Here is a 17,860-nt window from a genome sequence, read left to right on the forward strand (position 1 = left end):
CTATAAGTGACGCTTATAAAAGGCGCCGCACTGATTTGACAGAACAATTGCCTATTTTTCTCACAGTTATAAATTATGGAAATTATCATATTAACTTTTTATAGTAAATTATAGATGATATGAGAAAAACTTTGTTCAAAAATTAGAGCAAGAATATCGAACCAATTAACCAATGAAATGTAAAAAATTGGGTTTGATGTAACCAACATTCAAAAGTTCTATAGAGAAAAACGTAGTTACCAAACAAATTACATTGTAATACAATTATTTTTTACTTATTACTTTTTTTAAGAACCATTTAAAAAGCTGTAAAATTATGTCAGATTTATATTAACTTTTACGAAAATTCAATACGATCGATATATTTAGGTACAATAAATTTTTACGACTAACGACGTGTGTGGTTTTGGAGTTCCAATTTGTAACAGATTTACGGTGGTCACCTAGTTATATACTAAACCATAGTTATCGGAACTTTCATCTGTTCATGTCATTATAAAATTGCATGGCGGCTTATCTATTCTCTTATTGTAAAGAGTCAATTATATTTTGAATTCACGAACATCTCAATAAAGAAACGTGAAGTAGATTAAAGAAGGTATAGGTGCGGAATTTTTTCTTCCATATCTTCATAGATTATTAACTATTACTATATAGATATAATAAAAACATATAAAATTATATAAATAACTATTACGATCAATAATTGTTAAATTATACTTACGTGACAAACATGTATGCTTTCGAAACTGCAAGTGTCCATCAGAGCACCGACAAACTCCGTCCAAACAAGCGCTATACGCTACTTTTAACGTACATTGTTCGGATACTACGCATTCAGATCCTAAGAGAGTTGCTGAAATGAAAGAAGAAAATGTATTAACATTTTTTTATTACAGCATGGCTACAAAGTAAAATTTGCATATTTCATAACTGAAATATGAATATTTACTAAACTTCATATAAAACTGCATTTTGGCAAGCGTTAAGATTATGACCTAAATGTAAATTTTAGTCGTAGTAAATATTTTGTTTTATTTTTTTTAGAATAAGTATCCTATATTAATTTCACAAAAGATTGAAATGAAGAATATATCTAATTGTTGATGATGACTTCTTTAGATAAATAAATAAATCTTTTCAAATTACATATACTCAACACGTTAATTGAGATTGTAAATATTGTTATATTTAAAATTTTAAACTTACTGTAAATTTTTTTTGTGTATAGTCATGATCTCAGACGCGATGATTATGACATATCGCGCCAAAATGGTGCAATTTTTTTTTGTATTTTAAAATATTGTGATACGAGTTGCCAGTATGGTATAAATAATAAAAATAATTATTAGCCAGCTTCCACACACTGTTAGACATGGATCTACAGCTTTAAGCATTCTTTAAATAAATTATATAATAATATTGCTATTATCAATAAATTTGCAAGTGCTTATATTTAATTAATAATTTATTGTGGTTCCGTTCTTACATTATTTATTAATTGTTTCAATAGCGTAGTTGTTATTCTGTTGTGGTATACCGTTATATGAAAAGATTGAAAGATTTACTTCTAAAAAATCCAACACCTAGATAGTAGATACTGATTTACAATCTCCTTAAAAAGGGGGCGTGAATAGTCAATTGTTACGAGTGCATGAATGGAGGTGGACAGTAGAATTGAATGATGAGGTCATGACTCTACATTCGCGGATAATTGCGACCTTATTTTATTTGTTTCAAGTTCAGCTGTATTTGACATAGCATGTAAATATTTTAGATGTATATTTTTAAAAGATAAAATGTTCTTATTATGTAATATTTTAGCACAGTCACTAATTAGTACCTATTTTTTTTCAGCTTCACACTGTTTCCCTCATTTAGCATTGTACACAGAGGGAGCATAGTGTTAAGACACTCTGCTCCCCAATTTCCGTCGAATTCTTGCATCGCCGCGCTTTTGCCTAGCTACTAATGCAAAGAAATGAAAAAAAAAATGATTTGCGTGAATTATTAATTTGAAAGTAGGTAAAATAATAAAATTATCCTTATTAAAAACTACAAAATGGAGGAATCTAATTGTAATTAAATTACACTTATGAACCAATATCCGCATGTGTCAACACGATGTAATTTATAATATTAAGAAAGTTGTTTTCTATTGATTTGTTATAATGATAGTGTTAGTATAACTTTCCGCATGTGTACATAGCAATCACTTTCGAACGATTAGCAGCTAATGTAACTGTCACATAACGAATTAAATTAAAAGACAAGCGGCTTCTTTGAAACAAATGGGCGCCGATAAAACATTTTTTAATACTACTATAATTTATTCTGATCGATAATAATTGCTGTTATTACATACATACATACATAGTTTTAAACTAATGTAAGTGCTAATGTTCCGCGTAACTGCATACATATTACTTATATAGTTTAAGTAACCTTATGAAATACGCTTAAAACATAATACAAATAATAATATCAAGCTGTACTTTTTGTAATATTTATTTACTTAAAACATTTTTTTTTAAATAGTGTAAGCGTAAACATATTCGAACTAATATTAACGAACTAATATTAATAGCATTGATTAGTTATTTTTAAAAAATTGTGTCAAATCTAGTTTAACACATAAAAATATAAAAATCATAGCACGGCCATAAACGTGAGCATTTGTGACTATTAAATCATTCACGGATTGACAGCCGTGAAAATGTAATTCGCGCAGCTTTTCGATTTCCAATCATCAGATATAATCTGTGACCTAATTTGAAAAGAATGTCTTAGTGACCGCGTTTGTCTAGTCTTGGATTTTGTTATCAATATTTTGTACCTATTTTTCGCAACAATATTCAAAAATTGATTGTAAGTATGTTATTACTCTTATTTATAAATATTGAATACAGCAATGTAGGGAAACAGGTAAAATTTTAAAAATAGTAGTAATGAAATCTAAATCTTAATTTTTTTGTATGAGACTCTAAGTACATGTATGTATAATATGTTATAACATTTCTAAAAGTTCCTAATATTTTTAAAAAGGCACTTATTTGTCTCGTTGCATTTGTCTGTATATTTAAGCAAAACAAAAAAAAATAAACGTACTTTACAATTCCGACATAAGTTTTTATTATTTTTGTATATATAATACAAGTAGTAGATATTTCATAGTATTAGTTGACTGCCGTCGTTGTATTTACTCACTATTTATACATTTATGCATTTTTGAAATATCACGCTTACCGTTACTTATTTTCCGTTGTAAATTATCGTATTAATACCTTTTCATTAAGAATCCAAATATTTAATCACGTTTGAACATAATTTATAACTCAAATACCATTGGTATTACAAAGTTTTGATATATTAGAAAATACAGCACAAATAAATCATGAATAAAAGATAAGGGTCATAATCAGAAAAAGTGCACATTTTGTGTCTTTTCTTGTCCCGCTACTTTGAATGCGTTTTAAAAATACAATTTTAAAGATAATTTAAATATTTTGCCATTTAAGATAAATTTACTTATTAACTTAAAGATTTTTGTAATATCTTAAATGTATTAAGGCTAATAATAGTATTTTTTGTTAGTTGCAAAAAACTTTTCAAAATGTTTCCATACAATTTTTCGTGTCCCATTCACCACTTTACTTTTTAAAAATTGGTTTGTTACGAATATTTATGGTTTTATTTGATTTCAGATATGTTTATATTACTTTACTTTATGCATAATATTAAATAGAACTACTTTTATTGATACATTATTTAATAAATAATATATATTAATTAACTAAATTTGTCCCAAAATATTGTCTTTTCGTTACTCAGGGCTAGTAACGTACAATTAAATTATGAACGCAATTATTTTGAATGGTGTTTAATATTATTCTTTATTGTGGCACCATTATTCTAAAAGTCAATGCTGTCGTAGCTACAACCAGTAGTGTTCTCGCAGCAGTTGAGGGGTTCAAATGTTTTAAAGGGAATGCTTAAAATTACATCTCAGGGTTATAAACGGCTTTTATTTTGGTAAGTATTCTATAATTTGGTTTTCTTGTTTATGTTATTTGCTTCTTTTTACAAAATCTCAAAAAAGAACGTCAGTGCTTGCACATGCAACACGTGGCTTATGAGCAAATATTTAAAAAGGTTAGAATTTCTCAGACTTCATTCTCAATTTCGTTATATTTCGTTACGTAACGAAACTGAGAAAATATGAAGCCTAGTTCACAATTACGGTACCAATGTTTTCTTATATATGTTTATAATAAAATTTTATCGAACCGGTGCTTGTATATGGAAGATATGTATATAAGAAAAAAAAATTGCTGGCATATGACTTTTCATAACGTAAAGTAACCAAAAATAATGATTTTTAAGTTTTTTTGCTTGTTTGCTTGTTTGTCTATGTGTTTGTGCACGCTAATCTCAGAAACAGCTGAACCGATTTAGTTAAAATTTATTTTTATTCTTTCTGAAATTAGTTGTGATTTTGTGATTATTATTTTTTGATATATATTTTTGTATTTTCAGTAAGCGTAAGCTCCTATGTCAAATGCTGAAACAAATGCTTTTTTTTTTTAGATATAGAGAACGTCTTAAAAAGACCAATCCTATTAAATATGAAGATATGCGGAATAAACACTTACAAAGCATTAAACTTAATTCCAATGATAACGACTCAAATTTTGATATATTTTAAAGTGAATTTAATTTTATCATTAACTTTGTGATCTCTAACTAGAAATATAAGTTTATTACGTTACGAACTAGCATTAATATATTGTTAATATTCTCACTTTGTTATGTTTTCTTCTTACATTTATAATCTGTTAATTCAACGATTGAACCTTTAAAATTTTGATCTGTGTCTCATTAAATAAAAAAAACAATAGTTTTATTCATATAATATCGTTATTTTGTTGTGTATAATGCCTTATGTCATCAGTTTCGTAACAAACATTATCAGTGTTGTTACTTATCAGTTACGTTACGAATTCGAAAATGTCCACTTTTCTGATTATGACCCATAAATAGACAGCTTTGGTAAGTATTTTGGTCGTTTTGGAGAACAGAAACAAGTTCTGAGTTCAAATCCTATTTCGGGAAATTAAAAAAAATATATTACTTTTATTTTGTGTGAACTATCTAGCATTAAAATATGTAGTCATGAAATGTATGAATTTAAGTGATAATAAGATAAAAAATATCTATATTACTTTCTTTCAATTACGAATCAATCTTCTTAATTTCAGGCCATTCGTAACGATAAAAATTCAAACTAATGAAATCAAATATCTAATTATAAAAGTATTACATCATTAACTATAATTATTTCATTAACTGTTACTAACTTAACTAAAGAAGCTGCTTAAAAGGACAAGCGTTTTTTTAATTTTCAAAGCAGGCAAACAACATTTCATATACTCGTTTATATATTTTTTCACATTTTTAAAAACCTTCTCCCTTATCTAGTAATGTAAAATAAAAAAGCATTAGTTACAAAAATATTATAAAAAAATCTAGCATTTTCTTTAGATACTTCATATTGGCAAATTGGTTGTAATAAGTAAATCACTCTTCAATTCGTAAGCAATTTTAAATCTTGAAGTGTAAATGTAACACAGATTTATAGTCATCGTGCTCCGTGATTGGCCTGAGAAGTTTTTTAAATAATAAGCTTTTACGTTATTTATAGCTTTATGGATTTATTTAAAATAATAATTTATTATATTCACGTCTTTATAGCACGTATTTATTTATTAAGTAGAACACTGCTATTTATTACCGAGTAATTTTTTTTTTCCCCGACTGCTAAGGAAGGGTACCATGTTTCAAATGTAGTGTGAACCTGATAAAAAATACGAATAATACAAGATGTATATTTACAAAATAAAAAAAAACTTGAATTATTCTTAGCTCTCTCCAGACAAAATGCAATGTTGGTTTTCGCCAACCAGTTTGTGAAACATATCTGACTTGGATTAGTATTAAACACTATGGATACTACAAAATGGACTGGGAAAAAAAACCTAATCTAGGTATCTAGAACTGAGTCGATAACAATGTATGTACCTATATTTCTTCTTAAAATTTATTATCGCCTTGTTTACGCAGTGGAGGTACCGTTCAAATGTAGCCTGGTAGGTTGTAAAAGTCCAAATCAAGATGTTAATAATGATAAAATTAATGCTTAGCACAATTATTTTACGCGCTGCTGGATTATAAAAAACATTACTTACCTACTTGTAATTTTGATTTTGTAATTTGTAATTCATTGTATAAGTAAAAAATTGCATCAAATAAATTGAAATAGATAAAGTTATTTTAATTTTCAAAAAATAATCTTCTGATGTAGTTGGAAAATGTATATTTAATTTAATCTACTCTCAATCTGCGGTAAATGTGCTATTAAATAAACAACTATACGTAGATATATTGCAACATCTTAAACTGCTCACTATTTTTTTTTATGGAAAAAGCACAAGGCAAACGTGCGTTCGGGTCACCTGATGGTGATCACCGCCGCCCACGATCCCATGCAGCACCAGAGGAGCCACAGGCCCATATCGTACCGACCTGGAAACATTGCTGCGGGTAGGCCATTCCACAGTTCCATTTATAGCGTTTATGTAAGAGAAAGTTATTTAAATGCAGTAGCTATATCCTCTTATTAGATTTCAATAGTCGACAAATTATAACATACTATATTACAATTCGATTATTGCTAAGCATTTTATAAAATTATAGTGATCATCTAAAGTTATTTTCTGTAATGGACGTTAGAGCTTTATTGGTCGTTTGAGTGAAAGCATTCCGTATTTAACCGCAGACAAGTTGTAATATGCAATCTATTAGGTAATTTTGTATTTTTATGAGTCACGTGTCAATGACATTACTAATAATATTCTTACTTCTCAGATCTCACTGTTGTTTAAGGCACGACTTGTGGGTGCTGTCGTGATCTTAAAATTTGCGTCAACTTAGCTTTTTGTTTTATTTCTTCACCTACATATCGGTACACATAGAAGTAATTCAAATAGTACATATAAAATATGTAAAAGCTGTGTTTACATCATATAAGTTAAAAAATAAATTTAATTTTACGTTGAACCGACACTCGTATTACCTACTCTTTCACGAACATAATTTATTATATTGACGGGTGTAATTTGTTTTTGTCAATTTTATAAATATTCATTTTAATTATATACATATTCAGATATAATTTTTATTCATACAATCAAATTTAATTAAATATTTTATTAAATTCACTTACATTCTAGACAAGTGGAGTTGTCAACCTGAGCATAGTACGGCTGACATTCACAAATGCCTCTATAGCACCGTGCGTTTGAAACACTACACTCTCCATTAGAACGGCAACTTGATCCTAATGATGACCCCTCGGCTATGGCTACCTGCAAACGATTTATTACATTAATTTTATATTAGTACTTAATAAATTTATAATTATAGTCATAAAAAGAAAAATAATAAATAATTATCCAATCAATAAAAACACTTTTAGATGTGAAACTTAAAACTTTCTTCACATTCATATTAAAAACATTTTTTTTCAGGTTAAGGTATAAAGGTAGAGAGAATTTATTGTTAAGACATTCCATAAAGAAAAATAATCTTATAACTACATATATAGTAGAAATCTCATAAAGGTTATACCTATACTAGTAAATGGTATATCGTATAGAGGATCGTAAAATCGTGCTGAGATAAACAGAGGGACGCGGCTCCCTCTGTCCTGCGAATGGCTGGCAATAATGAAGAGGTATTAATCTTAGAGTTGAGTGAACGCTAAGAACAGGCTCTACCTTGTAACTTAAATAAAAAAAAATATTTTTCAAAACATTTATTTCTCTTGACATTTGTTAGGAGTTAGGTGTTATTCCAAACTTATAAAAGAAAAGTACTTAAGTAAAAAAAGTTTAATTTTTTTAACGTAGAGGGATTTGAACCTGTACCTCTTGGATTTTCAATTGATATCGATAAAAATCTAGTCAAAAGTTGTTCTGTATGTTAGTTTATATACTCTGTATTCATGTAGGTATGCAAAAAGCAATTGCGTCGTATAAAATCTATCTTAAAATGTATACCTACTTCGATTATAGTAGTGTTTTATGTAGAAAGTGTTATAATGGGTTAAGCTGTTTTGAGCTTATGTGCCTACAGACAGGTTCAATATATGCTGTCAGTGCTATTAAGTGCATGATGATGTACAAGTCATAATATGAATACCATTAACGTTTAAGTATGAAAGGAAGTGTATATTTTTTTATTAATCATATAATATTTTAGTTATATATTACGTTTGTTTGTTTTAAATTTTAGTTTTAAAAATAATTAAGAATTCAGCTAACCCAGGTCGTAAAGTCTTACCAACTAAATTGTATTGCAACCAAGAATGTATGAGGTTTAAAATCGTGAGTGGACCGACAGTACTATGAGAAATCAGGATATTCTTTGATGAATTTTGAAATTCTTTGATGTTTTTTCCTATATTTATATAGGTTTGAAAGAATTTGTTCTCTACAAGGCGTCTCTATTTTGCATAGAATGTTTCTGTTATAAATTGCCGTCTTAGTTAACGTGTCTTCGCGTCTATAAGGATGTCCGTCATACCTACGCTCACACTATTAGATCATTCATAATGCAAATAATTATTTTGTCAGAAGTATAGTGCTATAAAAATATATATTATTTTTTTTGTATTCACGCTTTATCCCTCCACGCAAAAAGCACGGTAGGCAGAGAGAAAACTTAGCGTTGAGACACTCTGCTCCCCACGTATCGCCTTCATTTTCGAGTCTTTGTGTTTAGTAATTCATTTATATAGTCGCAATATATATTAAAATATTCTACATTTTTTACTTCTATTGACACACGTAAAATAACACTTATTCCGATTCATCTATAATTCATATTGACTTCCTTCCAAAAGAAAAATAAAATTTTAGAACGACACAGAAACGTTGAATCTATAAGTTATTCAAGTTCCGGAAACACGAAATTATTCAGTAAGGAAGAAGGGTCCGACATGTTATGCCGCTTCATAATTTACGAGTAAGTTCCTTTGTAACTGTCTTTGATAGGAGAAAATTTTGAAACATTGTGAATAAATAAGAGGGTGTAAAAATTAGTATGATACCTTAAGGGAAACTTTTATGTTCCAGCGTCTATCGTCTATTGTGACAATTTCCTTATACAAAATATGGAAATTTATATTTTTTCTTTAACAGATTCATGAGTAAGTTTATGATTAATATATTTTTTAATTATGCATATTTAAAGCACTATATTTCTAAGTAACAATTTATAAAATTAATGTAAAGACATAGATATAATATGTTCTTATGAAAAGTATTAATTGCGTATTTTTTTTCATCTTCACGCTGTATCCCGCATGTAGCCGGGGAGAGCCTAGTGTTAAGACACTCCGCTTTTGACTTTCCGCTGCAATCTGGAGGTCTTTTATTAAATAGCGGAACTTAACGCCGCGCTTTGTCTCAACACGAGAGCGAAGAAATTAAAATATTATTTTTTTCAGTTCCTCGAGTGGAAATCGAACCCACAACCTGTCGTGATTACAGTATCATCATCATCTGTATATCATCAGTCTATAGTGTTCTAGTATTGAAAACAATACAAAACATATTGGCTATCTGTCGGCAATATTTATTGGATTTAATATCCAATTTTTCATAATTATCTTACTACTTACAGTTTATCTTAGAAAGCATATTCTTCATATAAAAATCTTGGTTAGTAATAACAATTTTTATGGAACAAGATTCAGTAATAAAGTAAGCAACTTGTAATTAATTAGCGTACGATCGATGTTATCTAAGAAAACAATCTACAATCTACAATAACAGAATACACATCAAAGGAGCCAAGAGAGCGTGACGCCGCTAGCAGCTTCTCATGCAACTCCACCTGAACTTGATCCAGGAAAAGGATATACTATGATGGTTATCATTGTATCAAGTGTCACTGAAGCTTTTGCGACAAAAAGTTCATTACATTCAAGTGGACGACGGTGTCTGTACGCAATGCGTCCGTTGTACTATCATTATAAGCTCGTAACTTGCGCGAAATTTTTTCCTCTTCCTTTATTGCATAGCTAAACAAACCGGTACTCTTGCATAGACATAAAGAAATATATGTACTTATAAGTTACATTGTTAACGCATCGCTCACGTTTTGTGGGGAAGCCAGATGGAGCTATGCGATTCGTTATTTTTCCATTTGAAATATATTTTAAAGACTAAGAATTCTATGAATAATATTTATAATAATAATATTTTGAATGAAGAGATCTCCGCAAGATTCAAAGGTTTTTTATTGTGGGTTTTTTATCTTTACATTTGACAATGGCGTGATATTGAATTACCTATAGTGTAACGAAAATTCGGAAATTATATTAGAAGGGTTTTAATAATTTTATACACAATTTATTTTGATTTAGAAGTGATTTGCCAGAACGTCTAATGGATCAAATAGTAGAATCTACAAAATATAGAAACTTTTAAAATTTTATAAGCGCACTGAAAATATTATTCAGTGTTTTGTACTGCAATTTGTGTAATGAAACATAAGAAACTACAATGAGAAAACAGTTTGGTGAAGTTGATCTCTTGATGTCGGTGATATGGGATGAGCCATATTGAAGACCAACTAAGGTAGGGTATTATTTGTAGGTACTAATTACTTTATGAATACTGAATCGATAAAGCCGGTAATATTAATTAATAATTAGGGAAATTCTAAGCCCAAAAATGTTCATATTCTTTGACATCCAAATGAAATAATTGAAAAAAAAAACAAACATATTTATTTCTAGAAAGTTCTAATAAGTCTGTGGGAGATAGAGTAAGTGGAAGCTCCACATCTAGATAAAGTGACATTCGCGTGTACAATAATAACATTACACAATGATGAATTCTCAAAAGCCGCAGTACTAAACCCAACCAGTATTTTAACTGTATCTTTATTAACCTTGAGAAAGTCTCCCGTGTGGCATCTATTCATACATGCCAGGCCAGGAGAACAGTAAAGTGATGTAATAAATAAACGTGAGGCGTAAATTACGCACTCTATTCCATCTTCGTACTGACAGTTACTGAAAACTGTCTGCGTTACAACATGGCTTAAGATTTACTGCCTCGAAACTTGTTTAATTTACTTCATGTATTGGTTTACTAGAGTTAGGTTACAGGGACAGATTATATAAAGAAATATAGAATAAATATGGTTATCTGTATTTGTCAATAAATAATAAGGATTTCGGCAAAACAAGATAGTGATATTTTTATTGGTAATTTATTATATAATTTACGTCAGTTTGTTTTGTACTTTAAAATATTAGATTTATTCAACTTAAATAGTAAAAGATTTTTTTACATTATATTGCTATAAAAAAATATATTAATACTAGCGACCCGCCCGCGGTTTCGGCCGCGTGAACTATCTCCATCAACTATCTCAATTTCTTTCTCCATGACTACATCCTAGTGACGTCTATGCAAAATTTGAGACTCTTAGCATTTGTTCACGAACGAAGTTTCATACAAACTTTCGACCCCAAAAACAACCCCTTAGAAGTCGAATTTTGCAAATTCCCCTCTCAGCGAGCACCTATAAATAACTCCTATGCAACATTTGAGATTTCTAGCACTTGTAGTTTCTGAGATTTCGTGATGAGTGAGTGACCTTTCGATTTATAGACCTTTCGATATATAGAAGGCGTCGCGATTGTTTCTCAGCAAATATGTTTAATGAGAATAGTATTGGATGTAAAAAAAAATATTTACTAACAAAAGCAAAGATTTAGTTTTGTATGCAATGCTGGCCAATTAAAACTTAAGAGCCATTCTGAGTAAGCTTGTTCAAATATTTTACTATGCTCGCAATGTTTTTACTGCGTTAACCGAATGAATATTGCATTTTATTTGGCTGTGATAAGATATATATTTGTATGAATTAATAACCTGTTGCTGAGCGACCGGAAACCTATGTGCGTGCGAACGCGCGCGCTTTAATAATGAAGCTAGCATAATATTGTTTTAAGTTTTGTTGACGCTTTACTTGGCGCCCGTGACTTTTAACAATACATTTCACGTGTATCGTCAATTAGTTCGTAATTCCAGCCTTTTAAAATCTAAATTAACATTTATTTCTATTTAGTTTATGTTTGTCACTGACATTTCCTAAAACTGATCGTTAAATTTAATAATCGTCATCGATTTTTACGATCTAAAATAGACATCTAATGCTCATCCATCGTTGAATAGGATTGTACTTGGGTAATACTAATAGCTAGATATAACGCTGTCGGAATGTCATTAACATAGCGCCCGAGGGTTCAAGCCGTCGATTGCATAAGGCAATAAATACATTATAAATACAGCTACGTTACTAAACGTTACAGACGACTACTTATTTAAAATTTTAAGTAAACCTGCGTAACTAGTATGACTAATGTGTGTGTCTATTTTAATTTACATCACATGCACACATAAATAAACAGTGAAAGCACAGACTAAAAATAATGCTAGAATATTATAGAAGCTCTAGGATTATGTATAAAAACAAAAAAAAACTATGAATTTATAAAATTATACTATATTTATAAAAATGTTAAAAGCTTTACGGATCATGAGTTATATACGCGACGAAAATCTAAATCTTGACTATCATAAACAGTAGGCTCAATTCATACAATAGTAGGACGGTAACAGTAGTGTAATGACATAATTTCTTTTATAATGTCACAATGGTTATTCTTTCTTAGAAATGTATATAGAAATGAAACGTTTTCACCGCAGTTATACATTAAACGGTAGTTTTTTTCTTTTGTGAGTTGTATTTGCATATCATACTTATTTTATGCGGCTGGAATAAAAATGTTCACGATTTTAAAGAGTTAGTAAAATATTAAAAATCTACTGATTTAAGGGTAGTTACACACTTAAATTTGTATATAATCTATGGACAATAATTTTAAGCTGCATTTAGAGTAAGTTACTCGAGATCGTTGCATCTGTTTGAGTCCGGGAGCTTGCAATAAGTGGTCGTTGACCGTACACGCGCCCTATGATGTCTTATTTTTTAGTTATTCTTCAATTTTGAAATAAGAACATGTTCTTTTATATTTTATTTGTGTACAGTTCTATTCATTTTAATATTTAACGCTTTTAAGTTAATAGCAAAATATTTCTTGCCTCGCTGTGTTCTCACAGGATAAGAGAAGATCTGTGAAATTGTTAATATCATGCGAAAACCATAACAAAACTGTGTGGGGTATTATTTTTTTAATCTTCAGATCGATGATCTTATCGTATTTAGAATACCGTAATGTGAATGTTATAATCACTACAACTACTTGGGTACTAAGTATTGATTGAAATTTATTTTGGAAAAACACTACGAAGATATATCTTGATTTCACACTAAAAGATTAATATTGATTTAGGTGTATTATTGTTATTATTAAAAACATATTATTAATTGATTCTGTAATAAATAAACAAATCAGCTTCTCGCTGTATCCCGCATACAGCAGGGTAGGCAGAGGGAACCTAGTGTTAAGACTTCGAATTTCTTGAACCGTTGCGTCTTGAGTGTCGCAACTCAAAAGCCGGGCTTTTGACTTGGCGCTTTGGCCTTGGCTTGGTGGTGTAGTGGCACAAGGATGTAACATGAAGATCGAACCTATAATCTTCATGTTACCTCCTTGTGCCACTGCGCCATGACGGCCTCAATTCTGATTCTCTAATAAGTACATACATTACATTAGGATTTTATATATTGATATAGGTTTATCTAAATACGTTAACAGCTTAACTAATGCAGTTTATTTTTTCGACAGGTCGTTGTAGAGCATTTCTTACGTCAGTTATGATATAGCCGGTATAAAAGGCAAAGAAAACAATTTATACACAAAAACTGTATCGAATACAATAAACTAATCGTGTTCTGAAGAAATATTTTGACTTGAGATATACTTTTTTTATTCATTCATTGCGACTTATTTCGTGATGTGAAGAGTTGCTTGTAATAGGTCTCCATTGTTATGAATGCAAACTTCAATTAGACACGTAGTTAGGTTGTAAGATGAACAATATAAATCATGTTCGAAAGGTGCGAACTGTAGAGCTTAGTGTGTCAAAGTTCAGCCTGACCGTTAGGTGGCCTTTTAGGTTCCCAGAAAAGGCACCAACGAAAATCGTAGACATCATTGTTATTAGAATAGATAGGTATGTGTAATTGTTATAAGGAATTAATTTTATCGTATCTTGTTGTAGAATCGGAGCTGTTTTTTTTCTAAAGCTTTTATTAAGTTTAATTTGATGTTTTAATAGATAAGATAAGAAAATTATATATATATACTAGTGGACCCGAACGCGGCTACGCCCGCTTGAACTATACGAATATTTATGAAATTATTTTCAATTTTCAATAGAGAGATGCGTTAAGCAAGCTCATTTTGGGTGACGTTTTCTAACAACAAACTTTGCGAATCGTTGCTAAGCAACGGTCGCATAGCGACGCTTGTTATTAACATGGCAGAATAAATTGCATGTCAAATTAATAAGTATTTTAATATATGTGTATACGAGTATATCGAAAATATTACAAATATGAGAAAAAAAAGTATCCTATGTTCATCCCGAGACCCTCAAGTATCTCTATATGAGTATTTTATCACAATTAAATTAGCGGTTTGGCCCTGATTGCGTAAAAGACAGACAGACCAACAGACAGACAGAGTTACTTTCGAATTTATAATGTAGGTATGGATAATATCATTATTGAAAGTAACTTTTAAATCTATTTACACATTATATTTTTATGTTCTTTCTATAACTATCTATGTAATGAAAAGCTTTCATTTATTTTATCGTCTTTAAGAAATGCAATATGAAATTATATTACAATCAATTTGCGTTACAATATTAACATTGTGCTAGCAGTCTGCGGTTGCTTTCCATTATTTACAGTGATTTACTTTTCTTTTATATTATTCAGTTCGTCTCGGAACAAATTAGTGGCTCGTGCTGTGAAAATTATAGCTTTCTCAAGCTGTGTTACGATTTAGGAGGCTGTATTAGAAATCTGAAAACCTTTTTTTTCTATTTTAATTGTAGGCTAGATCATAATAGGTCGTCCACTGAGAGTACCAATTTCATTTGATTGTAGGTCAGTGGGAAGTAGGTATAAGTTATTAAATTTGACAAACTTACGTTTGCGCGAGTATACCTACACAGTTTTTTTTTAAATGAATTGCTATTGTAAATTTGTAATAATTTTTGTCTAATATGAACATAAATTTCCATTTTATGGGATTTTTTCCTTTATTTGTACTGCAAGCTCTCGCTTTCAAATTTTAGGTTTTCGCGGCGAATATACCTAGTTAATAAACTTAGATTTGAGGGCGTATTGAGAGAATTTCATACAAAGTGCATCAGAAACGATGTATAAATGCTCGTACCTTTTAATAACGTTAACTTAGAAACTTGGTTTTTTTTATACCTGAATATTCATTATTAATTTCAACTTGACACCCCCACGTGACCAAATAAATGATATTACAGACGGAAAGGTGGAAACAAAGTGATCTTATAAGAGTTCTGTTTCCTTTTGATGTGCGGAACCCTAAATTTTAACATAATAATAATCTTTATTATATTACTTAGGTTTTTTCCTAGTATTTCTAACGCTATGTCATTTTATACACACCAACTGAGTAAAAACATTGCCTTATATAAAAAATGTGATATAAATCATTGATGAATCGCTTTATGAAGCAATATTTTACAAGATAACATGAATAGTCAGTAATTAGGAGAATCTAGTTCTTTTAAGTCTTATTGAATGTCAGTTCATTATCGTATCAATATCACGACCCAGGGGTCCCGCCCGGGACAGCGCTGTCTAGACAGCCCCTATTAGCTTATCTAATTTTAAGCATTTGCAAACTTTGAAAACGCTGGAATTCGCATATGAAGTTGCTATTTCAAACATTTAATATGTAGCTCTATTGGCTTTCACTGCCTATTTCTCATGCACGACTTTTTTTATAACCTTTGTGACAAAAGATTAGAGCTTTCACTCTGAAAACGTGAAAATATTTTATACAATTGTAAATAATTCAATAATAACTATTTTACAATTACTTTAATATATAAAAAAAATATCATATATCATAGAAAATCTTGTGTCACCAGTACCGTTTACGAAAGTAATGAAAAACATTTTATAATTAATAATATAATTCCATTCAATAAAAAATTAGAACTTTCCCATTGTAAATAACGTATATTGTATAAAATATTGATTTAACACGTATGTATAAGAAGCCATACTAAGCTGACCGATTACTCCAATAACTTCGATATAATATTTTCCAATAGAGGATTAAGAGGGTAGCCACTCGCAACGTATTACTTGTTATGTAAAGATAGTATATACTTTTCAATTCTTAAACGACCAGTCAACATTACGGTCAAAATGTTTCAATGGGGAACGGGAACCTCACCCTAACATTGGAAAACTAATCTCCTTCATAATACGAGCGACGAACTGATGTTAGAGTCAATTGTTGATTGTTTATACGTTGTTATAGAACCTATTCTTTCAACTATCAATGAAAAAAAACCTTCTCCTCAATAAATGGAACTTCTAAAATTAATTCGAACCAGTAGCTCCCTAAGATTAGCGCGTCCAACCAAACAAACTCATCAGCTTTATAATATTGGTATTGGTATGGTAGATAACTTAAAAATTTGAACTATGAATAGATTTAAGCTATTCTACAGCAACAGAAGTTAAGGAACCATCTCTATATAAAGGATTCTATGGCAATAAATATACTTCTCATCAGAAACCCAAACATGAAGAATAAAATATATTTCTATTATAATATGTTGATTTTTTTATGTTGTAACTATGAACTATGAATGTTATTAATATAAGTATTAAAACTACTATGATAGGGCAACTTACAATTTTCTGTAAAACTGCAATATGTCACTTTACGTAAGATGCATTTATAAAATAAAATGCATTTTTTTCTACCTGCTGTTGTATGAAAAGCTCAATGAAAATGAAAAAATAAATTAAATGAACAAATAATGACTTTAACACATTTATTAAATGTTTTATTTATTCTATGTATTTAGTTTGTTTTGCAGCTGAATTGAAGTGAGATTAATTTGTCGAAATAATTAATTTGCGATGTCAGTGTCGGGTGTAACTATTGTCCCTATAAACGAACGCGTGCTCCACTATCGGGATTATTTGCCAACTTATAGAAATTCTCTTCGTATTTTGGACAGTGATTTATAAAGGGGGTGTGCCACCCTCACGAGGGTCACCGGTCACCGCAACATCACAAACATTGATTTCTGAATTCGACAAAATTTTTACGTGATATGACAAATTTTATTTAACACCATAGTTGTTTAGTGATATTTTTAGTGATGATAGTGATTATTGTAATATTTTTGTTGCTATTGTATTAGAGCTGTCTAGTGATATATACGTTAAAAAACGTATATATAAAATTATTTACGCTCTTACGTATTTTCTTTGAACACCTGTCAGGAACATTGAATATAATAACGGAATTCGGCAAGTAAACAAAACTATCCGTTACTCTTCTATGCCGTCTAACATTTCCTTTTGTGAGGAAATAACTGTGTTAATTAATGACAGCAATTCTGATTAATTCTTCACTTGTTCGTAATAAGTAGGTCGTACATTAGATGTTCAGATAGATAAGACATATTGGCATTAACGTTTTTTTGAAAGCTGTCAGGTTTCTGCGCAATGCTGA

At 29.8% G+C, this 17,860-nt stretch overlaps 1 protein-coding gene across 2 annotated transcripts in view; it reads right to left on the bottom strand.

Annotated features, from left to right (window-relative positions):
* Nucleotides 1-17,860, bottom strand: part of ImpE1 (Ecdysone-inducible gene E1) — a 30,199-nt gene that overhangs the window by 8,015 nt on the left and 4,324 nt on the right. For both annotated transcript variants that reach the window (XM_085204614.1, XM_085204613.1), the window contains exons 2-3: nt 7,283-7,424; nt 725-856 (exon numbers count right to left, since the gene is read on the bottom strand). In XM_085204614.1, the coding sequence (XP_085060740.1) occupies nt 725-856; nt 7,283-7,424 (274 nt within the window). The remainder of the gene's footprint in view (nt 1-724; nt 857-7,282; nt 7,425-17,860) is intronic.

The sequence above is a fragment of the Heliconius melpomene genome, chromosome 20 (genome assembly GCF_056956725.1).
Source record: "Heliconius melpomene rosina isolate 202511_hmr_F chromosome 20, ASM5695672v1, whole genome shotgun sequence".
Classification (NCBI taxonomy): Eukaryota; Metazoa; Arthropoda; class Insecta; order Lepidoptera; family Nymphalidae; genus Heliconius; species Heliconius melpomene.